The sequence below is a fragment of the Etheostoma cragini genome, chromosome 5 (genome assembly GCF_013103735.1).
Source record: "Etheostoma cragini isolate CJK2018 chromosome 5, CSU_Ecrag_1.0, whole genome shotgun sequence".
Taxonomy (NCBI): Eukaryota; Metazoa; Chordata; class Actinopteri; order Perciformes; family Percidae; genus Etheostoma; species Etheostoma cragini.
In genome coordinates, this window is record NC_048411.1 from 24,681,599 (window position 1) to 24,697,221 (window position 15,623).

Here is a 15,623-nt window from a genome sequence, read left to right on the forward strand (position 1 = left end):
CAGACGTTAAAAAGTGTCTGAGTTGTTATCTACGTGTGTTTGGGGGGTTTACTGTACACACACTACACAATTGACTGGGTGATTCTTTCATCCATTCCTTTTAGTGCTGGGTGTGGGCAGAGCCAATTAAATACTGCTTAGACAATTCCCATGAACTTTTAATCTTGCAGTTTAAATCATAATGATTTTATATTTTAAAATCAGATACTGCAACACAATATGCACAGTAATTATTTCAAAATCATGTTTTTGCTTTAGCAACAGGCTTGCTACTTTATGTCTGACAATCAATTTGGTAGTTAGCCGTCTTTTTAATTTTAACAAGTAGTGTATCTTATTCATACATCTTGTTTTCTTTAGTTCACTGAAAGTATGAGCTAACGTAGAAGGACACACAAAAGCTGACTTAATATTAAAGAAATAAAAGTCCTATTTTATTCAATGCAGAGACAACAGTGACAATAATGTTTGATGGAAGATAAGGATGTTACAAAAACAAAACAGCATTTTTCAACCTGAAGACGATAGCTGGTCAGTGGGATCAATCACTAATTTATTATTTGGTGTGTGAAGGTTTAAAGAATGGGTCTAAATGTATTTCATTTTTTAAATAGGCGATAAGGATATTTTTATATTTATTAGTTCCCTATATTCTTTCTTCTCCATGCCTTGTGGTTCGTGGATATGCATGAATATATGGTTTATTTCACTCATCAGTTCTTCGATCTACAGTTCAATTTTAACCAATAAATAAATTGTACATTTGTCACCACAATAAGCATCAGTGAGTTGTTGCCCAGAATTGAATGTACTAGCCCACTAACACTGGCTTTCAAGATTCCAACACAATCTGATGCTGGAGGTCAGTGTGATGAAGCTGGTTTGCACCACTGACAACTTACTTATTACTTACTGTAAAGTGTTTTTTATGGAATAATGTCAAAGTTTGAATATGCAGAAGAGCCATTTACTCCTGTTGCTGCAATTGAATCTTTGCCCAACTGTGTGTAAATCAAGCTCAATATCAAGTTTTGTTATATGTTTTCAGTGATTTGACGAAGGGTCTGGTAGTCCAGTCGGGTGTCCGATGTTACCGATTTGATCGTTGTGGGGTCCGTTTCACTAAAGCAATCTGCAAGCTTTGCTTACTTACAGATCACAGATGATGAATGAAAACTTTATATTTATCACTATATTACTATCATATATATTTCGCACTGAAGATCGTAACATAAGGGAATTCTGATAACTATTTCTCAAACTTGGCAAAAACATTTAGTGATTTTTGTTCTGCTCTTGCTGACAATAACTTTGTATCATGTTTTTGTTCAGAGCTTTGGAAAAGAATTAGCCTCTCTACACTAAATGGAGTTTTGGTGCACTTTACAGATATGGTTGACCGGCAATGTGTTGCTAAAAAAGACGTAAAAAGACAAGTTGCTGCATGTCTTCTTCACTTCTTCAAGTATCCGTGCAGGGTCCGTTGTCTCATAATGCATCCATTTGTTCATTTCTATTAAAGCTGGACAGAGAAACAAAATAACATGCTAAAAGTGAAGTAATACTAACGGGCAAGATTAAGAACTAGAGAAGTGAATCATATAAACATCTACTGTACAGTATGTCAGTATAAAGAAGACAATTGAACAGGAATTTAGACAGTTGATAGCGGATTTTGCAAAAGAAGACGAAATATATAGTGTACAAAAAGGAAAAGAAGATGAAATACAGTGTAATATGTATTAACTATGCTAGTTATTTGTAAATTATAAGCTCAGTCTAACAAAACCAAAACATTAGGCAGAGCAATATGTCTCCTGTCAGACAAATGCTGTTTTATATGTGTGCACCTCACCCCCATCAGATGGTGTAATAATCCTTTAAACCAGAGCAATAAAATCTCGACCACGCCTGCATGGTTTCAATTATTATTGTGTAATATGGAAAAATCTCATAGTGCTCCAACACAACCACAACAACTGAGACTTGTTGAGACACAAGAGGGGGTATAAAGGGGGGTATTATTTAGGGGGTCTTTATCTTGACCTCTGGGGTTGCAGCTTTCATGCCTCTGTACTATTAGTTACGTCTCATCATTATTTATAAAACCAAAACCAAAATTCAAGACACAGATTCTACAGCCATACTGGCGGTTCTGCTGATGTTATAATGCTCACAAAGCTTTTTTTTAAATCATTTTTTATTGGGAAAGGCACAAGATTGACAGCATTACACATCACAGTTTTAGTCCTTTTCTTTTTTCTTTTCTTCAGCCCCCTTATCTCTTAACACACACACATAAAATGTGAGATAATCCAACAGTAAAACCAAAAAAACTGTTCAGCTGTCCTGTGAAAAATGGAGGCCGAAAAGGCCCAAAACATTATCTTCTAAAAAATAAACGATTAGGTTTGGCACGTTAGCAGGTTGACTTTCACAAATTTACACTTAATGTCATTGAATACAATTTTGAACCTAACGATAGTGCTGCGTACATGTAAAGACGTAGTATCATCAAAGTGATTGCATTTCTTCCCGAGGCGGACATGAACGTGTGCCAAGATTTATGGCAATACGTCCAATAACACAGTGGACATATTTCACAGGATGAGGGGAAACGTTTTGTTTGTTTTGTAACCTGCTGGTGGCAGTACAAATAAAGTACATAATGTTATTTCAATCTATCCAGTAGTTGCTGAGATATTTCAGTCTGGATCAAATGGTAGACAGACGAACATTGCCATCCCCATGCTGCTAGCCGGCTAAAAACCATCTGTCCCTCTGGTTGTAAGCAAAAGACTGTGATGGCAGACATCATTTAACCTGTGTCCTCTTCAGCTGCTATGTGTCAGTTTTGCTGATTTCTTTACTAAGTGCAAAAGTATGTGATTCAGCTGTGCCACAAAAGCTGATGTAATAATAATCTTAGCATCACAGCCCCTTCAGAGCTGAATGTGTTTAGTCTGCTACACCAACTCATTGTAAGGCAAGAGGCCCTCTCTAATCATGGTTTAACCCCCTGTAGTGCATTATCTTAAGAAATTTGATAACTTATTAATTGTTTAAGTGATTAAACCAGCACAAATGCCAACCATTTTGTGGTTTTGGACAGTTGTTCTTTAACCATGTACTTGAAATACACCTACGCGTTTCCATTTTTGTTTTCTCATACTTCTACTCCGCTACATTTCAGAGGTTTTTTACTGCACTGCATTAGTTACTAACTTTACAGATTAAGATTATTCTCACAAAACACACAAGTTAATAAAACATTACACATGTTTTTTGATTAAACTAACAAACAACATTGTTAAAATACTTGAACTCCACTAGAACTACTTTCAAGTTTTGATATACCAATAATATGTAATGGTTTAATACAAACAGGTGCTATTTTTCTAAATTATGACTACTTTTCCCTTTTATACTTTATGTACCATATATATTGCTAACAATGCTTACACATTTTTATTTAGGTGACATTAGCAATGGAGTTATAATATAATGTAGTCTAATCCATAAAGTATGTAGTTTTTACGAAGTCAAATCTTAATACTTCACTGTGGGTTTCTAGAGTTTATAATGCAGCACTCATAGTTTTCTGACATTTATTGGACAAAATAAAGACAGATCAAGCAGTAATGAAAATAATAAATATAGCTGCAGATATGGACTCAACCATAGCTCTCATATTTTTACAGTGTGCCATCTGAAGGGGAGCAGACCAGATCAGACATGATGGTAACACCGTTTTACGCTTCACCTCGACTGAGCATGTACAATACAAATCAAAGTCATAATGAGTCGTAGATAGCGAAAGGTCAGCAGGGGCCCCCCGCTCTAATTTGTAAGGTTTGTTTCTCAGTAAATTCAACAGGGTGTAACCTGCCTCTTTCCCAATGCATGCTGGGATTGGCTTTAGCCCCCTGCAGCCCTGAAGGGGATAAGCAGCTTAGAAAATGGGTAGATAGATAATGGATGGATCATTTATTCTCACACCCTGAGATCATCGAGCACAAAGAGGGTCTTTTTTCTCCCACTAAACCAACTTGCTTCTAGTTTTCTAATAGTCAGACACTGAAATGTACTGGATCTTGTTTGGAATACTTCTAGTACGGTTATCCTTTAATTGTTACACCTTGAACAACACAGATAAACACACATACAAACAGACACACACATGCGCACGCCCTTAAGCATCTGCCTGAAAATCATACAAAGCATTTTTTAATCTACAGTACAACACTAGAAGCTCAAATATGTTCATAGATCTTTTGTGTTTATTATCGTATATAATGTGAAATGACTTGATAAAACATGAGCTGAATAACAATAGACTAAGGTCAAACTACAATGTTTAGTGTATCCTAATAAAGGCAGAGCAGATTCTGCAGATGGTCCCAGGTCTACATGTGATCTTAATTTCCTCCTCGCAACAGCAATCAGCTTCATGTTGCAACAGAGAACCGAATCAAAAGACCAGAGAAGTGAGGATAAAGATGACAACATATTAAAACGTGACATAACTAGTTGTCTACCACTGGTTTTGTGATGATCTCAAATGTTATCAGGCAAATAATGTTTTACTGTCAATGTAACAATGTGTTGCTGTAACAGCTTTATTCATTGTAAAGGTGAAGAAATTGGGTTACATTTGACTATTCTGCTTTGTAAATATGATCTTTAACAAAATGAAATAAACAACTGCATTCTAATTAACATCAATGTTAATTAATGACACAAAATCTCTCATGTACAAATTATCAAATAAAAGTGAAAGCTTTGCTGCCCTCCTGCGACAGAAGAAGCCCCTTCAACTGATTTAAAACGATGCTGCCTTTAAAGAACGGGAAAATACAGTAATTACGACATAATCGTTAAAAACCCGTTTTGCTCAAATGTCTTCAGGTAAACAGACCCCAGTTTTTTCAGTTTGTATACAACATGGAAAAACGACTCTTGGCTCGATTTTTTATTTGTGAGTGTCTGGTGTAAGCGTTGTTTACTACCAGATAAAAAACCAGATAAAACTCGAATCGGTGCACCGTAATATCCCATAGACAATGAACGCATCACCGAGAGCAGACTGGCTTCTACATTGTTAACGTTGATTTCTCCCGTTCAAGCCAGCATTTCTGTCTTCCATGAGCCAAACAGGGGTCACAGGCTCACACAAAACGCATGAAATCTCGGCTACGTTTTCGCAGCGGGACATACACCGGCAAACTGTAAGATACTTTACAGTAAATTCATACAAATGTAGTCAGTTCTCGGGATCAAGAAAGAGCCAGTGACGCTCGGACTACAAGCTAACGTTAACCTTAATGTTCACGATTCTGTAGCTGTATTTCATATACGTTAACGTTAACGTAAAGGGGCGAGTCGTGGTTTTAATTTAGGAAAAGCGTAATTGTTAGGTTTTTAATATAGATTTTTAAGCGTGTGACATTTTAGCCCACTCTCAAACAGTGTTAAACACCTGTCCGGGTCATTATTCGAAGAAGGTATGACTTTATACTCAGCAGTCATTTCTCGCTGGACTGAAAGGAGGAGACTAACGTTAGCGTGTTACCCATGGCTACCCCAAGCTTTCATGGGCGGGTTATTTGCATTCCTAACCAGCCGGTGGTTATAAACTCATATTTATATTACTATTATATATAATACTGGCAGCTGTTATAGCCCAACAATTCAAACGGGTGCCCGGGGAAATTGATAGAGATAGCTAGTAGAGTCCGGGAGGAAAGATCAGCTCCAGGAGTCGTGACGTCGCCCCGGAGGAGCAGGTTCATTGCTCCGTCAGTTCGGCTTTGTTGACTGAACGCCCACCTTTTCCAGTCAGGTTTCATAGTCGAGGTTTAATGGTGTGTTCTCCCCCTGTTGGTGTCTTTTCCCACTTGGTTTGGAAGCTCTAACATGAGGAGGATTGCTGGCTGTAACCCTGCCCAGACCGGAGGCTGCTGGTAGGGATGGTGCCGCTTTGAAGAGGCTGTTTCGGAAGACATGCCAGCGGTCGGGGGAAAAGGGAGGAAGTGCCTGGACAACATGACTCTTTTCAACCAAGAAAATGTTGAGGAATTTTACGAAATTGGAGACGAGCTGGGAAGGTAAGTTTTATTTTAAATTCCTTATTCTGAATGCGTATGAACTTCCCCTTTCCATGGTAGAGGTGCGTGAGAAGGAGGGCGGGGAAATACCTTATTACATCTTTAAATTTGCATGATTATATTAAAAATGTTAAAACATCTATCCAAAGTTAATATATGTTTTAATGCCATACTGCACCCAGGACTATGCATACAGATGGGTTTAGTCTATAAACACATACACTAATGCATGCTCTCATTCAAGCATGCAGCTTGACATGCATCCCCCAACTGTGAGTGAGTCTGATTAATGCAGTCCATAATGCATCATTGTCAGTGATGAAGAGGTTAGCGTCTGTAACTGTTGCTGCCTCTTTCTTTAGATTTATTGCAGGAGGGTGCCAGACGGTATCATTGTACATCTATCTTTACAGGGAGAGGATTTACATTCTAGCACCGCCGGCTTTTATTTCATCCAGACTGTGTTTGGTCAAAGGTGAAAGCTTGACAATGGGCATGAAAAGGTTGAATGTAGACAACAAGACAGGTGTTTTGGTTCTTGGGACTGTTTTTTTTTGTTTTGTTTGTTTGAAAGTTACTTAAATGACCAAGCAGGGTGGTCACATTACTGCTGAATAGCAAGTGGTATTCTTGATTTGCTGTGCTGTTCTTTTAAACAGGAAACCATTGTGTCAAAACTGGTTTCTGTCTTGTTTTCAGTTTAATTTCACCGCTGCATAGATAAAAACATAAACAAAAAAACTGCGTTATATTATAGGAGAGGTGGAAATAACGGGTGCATTTATCCAGTCAGACAGCTCCTCAAATGACTGTCAGAAACATGGAAATGGATCTTCGTGAGTTTCTGGTTATCAAAGTGACACATGTACTTTGTGTTGGTAATAATCAACCTATTGTTTTCGGCTCTCCGGGGCCTGTCTCGCAACACTGCTTCTCCTATTAGTGCTCACCTTCCAGCACTGTGGGGGAGAGCTGAAGTTGCTGTAGCTGCTTCACTATGCTACTTTGGTAATAGAGACGATTGAGGAGCTTTGTGTAATGGGATTGGATTTCTGGCTGGAGGTAGAGAGACGGCTATGTGAGTGTGATAGCCTCATTTGGTCGTTGCTCCAACACCAGGATCCATTCTCTATTGTAGTTTGATTAGGAGAGAGAGGATTTCAAATTGGGTTGTCTACCCTCATAGTGTGAAGATCATGGACTTTTCAACATTAAGAGTGCTAAAGTGGGCTCTAATGTAAAACAGCCCAAATAGAGTATTGTAGAAGTCGGTTTTTGGAAGGATTTCATTTCTTAATGAGACAGAAGAGTTATGTATGACTTAGAGGAGATCTAGGCTTCCTCATGATAAGGGAAAAATACATTTGGCACAGCTTTTGATAGCTTGGTTAATCTCCAAAACTCTGCTACACTTAACATTCGGTTGATATTCAGTATTAGCCCACATCTGATAATATCATCTCATGAACAGAAATGAATAATCTGTCAGTGAAGGACATGTTTTGGATTGGCTAAAAAAAGGCATTCACCTTGTCTCAGGCTTGAACTGGACACGGGGCCTCATGCATGAATTTCAAATTTTGTCTTTGGTTAGTGAGACATTTTTAGCATCTAACTTCATGTCAAACCATTCCTTTTTTTATTTCTCTCACAGTACAGCTAGGCCTATGCTCTGACACTAAGTTGACAGCTGTATTCTTATTTTCTACCTGTTTCTCCTAGTACAGATACAGACATTGCTAAGTTTTAATCAGGGCTTCATTTAACTTAAACGTTAAATTCTAATAAATGAAACTTGCCCACAAAATGTGCAGAAACAGGTGGTGTTGATATATAGCCGTTTGAGGACATTGGTCATACTTACAATCAAAACTCACGAATGGGTACCTACCCGTGAACAGATAACACTCAATATGGCAATTTTGTTCACTTACATACAGTTTACTGAATCTGACTTTTACTTAACACTTGTACGTCCAAGGTTTAGGATACTTATATGAAAATTACTATTAATATTGTGGCACGTTAACAAAAAATGTTCGAGTATTTTCTGACATGCCTTAACTTGAATTAAATTTGGTATAACCAGTTAGTTTACGATGAAAACTGGAGTATCTGTCTATTTATTGGCCGCAGCGGCATGACCTGCTGTGTAATCCCTTGCACACTTAAAGACAGAGTGTTTTTTGAACTGACTGTACTACAGGCTCTCAACTCTAACTGGAATTGGAACGAGGCCCATTTGTTTTTTTCAAAATTGGAAATCATCCAAGCAGGGATTTGAGACTGCAGTGACACCACTCGCTTTGGTGTGCAGGCATGGTAGAACCGAAGGCTGGAGAAGCCAAGCATTTAAGCTTAAGTAGTATCTACAGCAGCTACAGTGAGCCGGCAAGCTCAGTATTATGAGGAGGAGGGTGTGTGGAGGAAGCAATGCAGCTGCAGAATATAGTAAATACAGCCAGAGGAGATGTGTAACGCTTATTTGAGGTTGAAGTGTGCAGTCTGATCATTTATCAAAAGTGTATTTTTAGCCACTGGAATCACCTGCTAAGGCTATAGTCTTCACTATCCAGAATGCTTGATTCATCAGAATTGGATTTAACTGCCTTATGACCTGAACCAGTCTATCTCAGCCGTGTGTGTGTGGGTGTGTGCGCGTGTGTGTGTGTGTGTGTGTGTGTGTGTGTGTGTGTGTGTGTGTTTACGCAGTATGTGGTATAACTTGCCAAAATGTTAACCGATTCTCATAAGGTGCAGAAGGCCACAGCATTTGAATGACTAGAAGTGCTAAATGAATGTAATTTAGGGAATTGATAGTCACATCAGGTTAGCTGTTGTGCCTCCAGGCGAGGCATCAAGTTGTTGCTGCATTAAAGAAAGTGTGATAATCCCGGGCAAATGCACCAGTGGTCAAATTCTCCCTTTTGAACGATGTCCAAAAAATGGCTGGTTAGGCTGTAATCCCAGCTGTGTTTTAACGGGCCCTTAATAGAAATTGCCACTGCTGCTGTTCTCCTCCCAACCCCTTTCTCTAATAAACCCAGCACTGGCCGCATCTGTGCTCTCTAATTGCCTCACAGATTGGCAGAAAATTCTCACTTTGGGCCCTTAGATCAGCAGGGGAATTACTGAAGACATGCTCACTGGCATTTAAAAGGATCTCCTATTTGATACTTCTTCAAAATGATGGTTAAGTGAAAGGAGGAGCATCATTGAAGCATTTAAGGGTTTCGTAGTGGTGCTGTGTTGCCTGGATGTAAGACGGCAGGGATAAAACACACTCTCAGGCCTTAGGGCCTTTTTAGCCTGCAGACGAGGAATAGCAGCACAACATGTACTTTTCTACCCCCAACGGGCTCCCATACCTAATATTTGTTGCATAGTTCAATAATATGTGCTAAAGCTAAAAGAGTAGTCATTTAATAATCACAGATTAGTTGATTAAGATTTGCTGCTTTTCTCTGTTTTATATTGTTGTAAATTAAACCTCTTTGTTTAATTTTTGAAGTTGATCAGGCAAAAATAAGATGTTTGAAGATGTCACCCTGGGATCTCGAAAGCATTCTTACACTATTTCATAGACCAAACAATTGATCTGTTATTAGGAAAACAAGCTAATTAATCCATAATACAAGTAATAATTAGTTGCTTCCCTAATATATCTATACAAACATCATTAACACCATAATTTGACAGAAAAACTCTAAACTGAAACCAATTAAATTCTAATGTGGCCAAGCAGCTCTCAGATGACTCTCCTGTCGTTTGGGGATGGGGGAAATCTGGAACGTCATACAATATTTACAATCAAGTATATTTCCATTGCATTCAACAGAAGAGAAACCCCATCAGGTCAGCAGTGGACAACACCGACAGGCGGATAGCTGATCTTTCCAACAAGCCATTATCAGTCTATAATATCAGCAAAGTAACCGTAACATTGGTCTGACCATAGCATGCAATCATTTAGGATTTCCTCAGCCCGGTTCTCCTGCAAAACAGAACAGCTTCCAAGTTTGCATGAAGAAACAGGCTGTTGGGTCATGTGAGTTAAGTTCAGTTTTTTTTTTCCTCCAGTTTCCATGTTGTCATTAGTTTGGCGACCCACTGACTCAGCTGCTTTCTGACTTGGAGAGAGAAACATGAACTGACTGTTGAATGTATTTGGTTTGTGCCTTTAATTTGGTCCACAAGGCAGCTTTACAGTGCATATTTTTGCAGTGCTCTGCCTCTGTCATTAGTCTACATTAATCTGACTGATGTGTGGCTCTCCACCAATTTGTGTGTGTGTGTGTGTGTGTGTGTGTGTGTGTGTGTGTGTGTGTGTGTGTGTGTGTGTGTGTGTGTGCGCGTGCACGCACGCACACGCACGCACGTCTGGGTGTGTGGTTGCCATTTGTAAAGGAGGAGGGGTTGGTGTATTTGAGCAGGGATTCTGCAATGCAATGAACAAAAAGGGCATTAAACTGTGACTGTGTTTGGGTTATTCCTCAGCAAAAATCACCTCAAAGACCCATTTCTATGAATACAAAGTAGGATTATATGGAAGACATCCACAAAGGTCCTGATATCATTTAGAATTTACTTTTTCCTCAAGAGACTTCGAGTGTCTTTACACTAAAAATATACAGTATAGACAGAATATCCACTACTGTTACTGACATCCTTTTTGTCAAACACACCACCAGCACCAGATAATGCCATGTGCACACTCCATGCAGACTAGGTCCCGGCTACTGACCTAGATTTACCCCCCTACCCTGGATTGGTGGAGGGGCATTTGAGTTAGCAGGGCTGTCCTTGATGAGGCCTGCCACTCACTCACCCACCCTAACCCACCCCCCTCGACCCTAGGGAGCGGCAGTGCTGTTGCATAAATGCAGTGTTTCCTCTTTTTTCTGAGTCCAGGGATTTGGCTTTTAGCATTTAGTTTCAGGTTATTCTATTATTCATTAATAGCATGCTTAAGTAACTAGTGTTTATAACAGCTTTGATTTGAGGTAGTTTTATATTGATATTCAACTGGAAGAAGAGGAAATTCAGAGTTTACACAATGTGACTAAATTGTGACATAATTTAGTAGTTCCTATTGTGACCCTGAATTGAATTTAACGGTTTTAATCTGTAATGGTTGTCCCTTTCCTTTTAAATTTAATGACTTAATGAAAGCTTGTATATCGAGTCAATGACTGTAATGCAAAATTCTTTAGCTCAAAGGGGTGATAACCTTTACATTTTTGCTGTAGCTTAGCAAATCACTTGGGACTGAAGATGTCTACAAAATATCTGCCCAATGTTTATTGTTGGCATTGGCATCAGATATGGGGTCAAGAGGTCAAACAGAGAATTGATAAAATGGAAAGATGCCATTGATAACATCACAAGACGTCTTTCAACTACAACTTCATTTTAGTCACTTAGTCTGACACACTGATCTTCAACACCGAGTGCAAAAGCTTGAGAATGCATTGGGGTTGGGCGATGTCCCCTAAATTGGCAGTTGACGTTTACAGAAAAAAGTCATGATGGATGTTGGGGTTTTGGGGTGGGGGGGCGGCGGGGTCTCCGTGATCTGTGTAACGACAGTACAGTGGAACGTTTGACTTTAACAGAGTGACAGCAATAACTTAATATACTATCATTACTGTGATTAAACTACATTAAACTCTTGCAGCGCACATGAACAGATGCCCAATATTAGCTCATACATAAAACAGCACCCTTGTGAATTAGCCTACTGTTACTAACATACATTCATAAATCATACATAACATTGTCATCAGACATACTTATTGATGCACGCACAGTCGCACACGTAATGTCGTCAAACTTAGTCCAACAAGGGGATAAAAGAAAGTGTGATAGCGTTAACGCCTTTTCTCTCTCGCTCAAGACCGCTGTGTCCAAGCCGAGGCGTAGGGCTGAACGATGTGGTGTGGTAGCATCGACATCGCAATGTGACCATGCGAATTACGCCATGTGGGCAGCGTGTGTATGTGACGTTAGTCCGATGGGGTTTATTGTTATGGGAAGTGAGGCTCACCGTGTGTAGAAAAGTACCGTAGGCAGCAGCTACCGCTGAGACAGTGATGCTCATAGTTTTGATCGGTAGTCACTGAAGCTACAGCAGTCGGTGTTTTATGTTTGCTGAAAATACAAACTACATCCTACATACAAACGTCTCCTGGCCATTTCCCCCCGCAGAAAGCTGCTACAGCCAGGCTAAAGCTAATATAGTTAGCCTAAAGAAACAAGGGGTCCGTCCGTCCCAACTAACGTTACGGTTCGGAGCTGCGGCGCTGGAAACGTAACACTAATCTACTACAGAAGTCTATGTCCGATCTAACGTAATTTACACTGATTCAATTGTTCTTGGATACACAGTTTGTTGCTAGTGCGTGTGACACGCAGGTCTGATCTATTTATCAAACAAACAAGCTGGCCCCGCTAATCAACCACAGCCTGAAATTTAGAGGAAGCAACATGCACTCATTGTCATACACCTCAGCCTGGATTGATAGTAGTATATGAATACAATGGTGTCCTGCTAGTCCTGCAGCGTATTTCTACCTAATTTCCCTCTCCAAAATCACTTCAGAAGAGTAGTTACATTGCTTACTTGCTTTGGTGTTTGTAAAGCCTTAAAGTTAAACAAAGAATGGTTCCCATTAGAAAAGATCCTCTTTCATTCGTATCTTTTATTTAGATTCAGTCTCTTAAAAAACCACTGCAGTAGTCAAAATGATTATTTCAAAATAGAGCTATTTATGTAATTTAAAAAAAAAAAAAAAATCCTTTTTTTTCTTCATATCGCTGCTCTTTCGCGTCGAAAGGAGCCAGTTGAGGTGGTTCGGGCATCTGGTAAGGATGCCTCCTGGGCGCCTCACTAGGGAGGTGTTCCAGGCACGTCCAGCTGGGAGGAGGCCTTGGGGAAGACCCAGGACTAGGTGGCGAGATTATATCTCCAACCTGGCCTGGGAACGCCTCGGGATCCCCCAGTCGGAGCTGGTTTATGTGGCTCGGGAAAGGGAAGTTTGGGGTCCCCTGCTGGAGCTGCTGCCCCCGCGACCCGATACCGGATAAGCGGTCGAAGATGGATGGATGGAATATGTATCGCAGGGAAAAAATGTTGCAATGTCAGTTTTTTCCGATATTGTCCTACCGAGGCGTGGCTTTGCTAGAATAAGACCAACGCAGATGTCAGTTTCCCGTCCACTAGGATTAGCGTGTGCCTGACAGGGTGGGGGGGGAGTGGTGGCTCTCAACCGTGATGCCGGTCAACCATCACAATGGATGATGATACCGTCTAATAACAGCTCAAATCTAAGCTAATGACAGTGTAGTTTATTTGTTTTAAAACTGAGTGGAGAATTGGTTTATAGTGTAGAGGTACTGTCCAACAGTATTCCTGTAGGGTTTACATTTGAAGTCTGATTTTCTTCCTCTTCTTACTCTCTCTGTCTAAGTCTCCAGGGCAGTCTGATCTCTGCCTGGATGACTTAAGCCTTGTGATTGTTCCAGTAAGACTCCTCAAATTGCGGTCATTTTATGACTCAAATTGAAATCTTACTCACTTAAAATGTTCTCGAGGAGCATAATGAGTTATTTTCAATTAATCTCTGCCGTCAATAGAGGATAATTGGATCCCCGCCAACTGTGTTAGCGGGTGAATGGCAGGTGTGTGTATGTGAGAGTGTGTGTGTGTGTGTGTGTGTGTGTGTATTTGGGGATGGAGGGGGTGCGACAACCCTTTGTGGTCAATTAGGAGAGCTCTGCATGCAGTCAAGCATGGAAACTGAGGGGCTATAATCGTTGGGGAAAAAGACAACTTTCTCTATTCTGTCTTTCATCCTCCTTGTAGTACTTTTGCACTCATGATAATACTCTGTCACACTCACAGGCTCTATTCACCTCCAATTAACAATAATGACTTTGACTGTACATAACTGAACTGAATGGCAGATGAGGTGTCTTTTCGTTAAAGGGGAGTTTTTCCTACCGCCATCACCAGGTACTTGCTCATGGGAGAAGTTTAGGTCCCTGTAAATTAAGTAATGTCTAGACGTAATCTATATAAAAGTGTCATGAGAAAACCTCTGTTGATTTGGCCCTATATAAAAAAATAAAAAATTGACTTGACTAATTATTGTACTACTGTACTGTACATGGAGCTTTTTAGTCCCAGAATAGTTGATCAGAAAAAATGTGAGAAATCTTATTCTGTTTCAAAGAAAAGGGGGCTGTAAACATTTTGTATTACATTCAAATTGTATAGTGAAATTAAATTTATAGTAAATTTGTTATGTAACACTCCTTCTGATGTGTTAATTTTTTGGAATATCTATTCTCTTTTCACACATGCTCGCCCACTTAAGTTGAAGACATTTGTCTGGTAAGATGGAGCACTCGGTGTCAGACTATATTTACATGCAAACATGAAGCAGTTTAAGGTACATGACATTATTAAACCTTATTTCATAACTTTAAGTAATGTCCAAACAGTTGCATACTTTTTTGTTTAAAGAAATGGTTTTTAGGCCATAGTGACAGTACAGCCTGAGAAGTGAAACAGGAGAAAGAGGGGCAGTGGCACGCAGAAAAGGGCCACAGGTCGGAACTGAACCTGCGGCCGCTGCGGTAAGGACTGGCCCTTTGTACATGGGGCGCATGCTGACCCAGGTGAGGCATCATGCGCCCCGAACATAATTTACAGAACATTTACTTTGCTGTTTTCTTTTGTTTATCTCTCTCTTACTCTGAAAAACCCTCAAATGCATAGAAGGTGACGCTTTTTGTAAGAGATCCAGTGATTAATTGGCAGAACATCGGTGTCGGACGATATTTACCTTGTTGACCGCCATTTACCGGTATTTACGTGTTATTTTTTCTGCCACAAGCAAGAATCGGTCCTTGATAACTACGGAATTTGAGAAAGGGAGAAAATTCTCCATGGACAGCGCCAAAGCTAAAAAGATTACTAGGAAGGTGATGGAGTTCATCGCATTAGCTGACCAACTGTTTTGAAGCTTACACACAGCCCAACTAAACAGAAGACCCAGTCGTTTTGTTGACGCTTGTCTTCCTGAAATCTACAACGTCATTGCTACACACTTCCATGACCTACTTGTCTGAGTAGGCTTAGCGTCACGGCACAGTGGATTGACTCTGCAAGATTTATGATGAAGGCCGTAGTGCAGGCGATGGACGGTAAGCTGCATGGCTTCCGTGTCTGCGTCATTTTCCAGCGGGATGTCGGAAGCTGTGGTGTCCTTTCTCCAAAACTTGCCTCAGTCCTGGAGTGCCGTTGCCATTCAACCGGCGGACTCCTTGTCTGTGTACCAGTCTGACACCTGCATTCTGCTTTATGATGAATCATGCACAAGATAAAGAGATTGATGGGATAACATGTCACTGGAGTTGTACCACATGTGATTTCTTCTGATTGGTTGATTGCTTTATTGAATTATAGATTTATTAGTTGATGGCAGTTACTGTTTAGGCTAACGGCGTTTA

At 40.0% G+C, this 15,623-nt stretch overlaps 2 protein-coding genes across 2 annotated transcripts in view; both read left to right on the forward strand.

The window, feature by feature from the left end:
- The window catches only part of LOC117944555 (phospholipid-transporting ATPase ID-like), a 52,111-nt gene extending 39,077 nt beyond the window's left edge, over window positions 1-13,034 (forward strand). Inside the window, exons 29-30 of the mRNA XM_034871434.1 lie at window positions 3,774-3,776; window positions 13,024-13,034. The gene's annotated coding sequence lies outside the window, so the exon portion shown is untranslated. The remainder of the gene's footprint in view (window positions 1-3,773; window positions 3,777-13,023) is intronic.
- The window catches only part of dapk1 (death-associated protein kinase 1), an 80,351-nt gene continuing 69,794 nt past the window's right edge, over window positions 5,067-15,623 (forward strand). Inside the window, exons 1-2 of the mRNA XM_034871425.1 lie at window positions 5,067-5,228; window positions 5,910-6,107. Coding sequence (XP_034727316.1) covers window positions 6,004-6,107 — 104 coding nt within the window. The 5' untranslated portion in view covers window positions 5,067-5,228; window positions 5,910-6,003. The remainder of the gene's footprint in view (window positions 5,229-5,909; window positions 6,108-15,623) is intronic.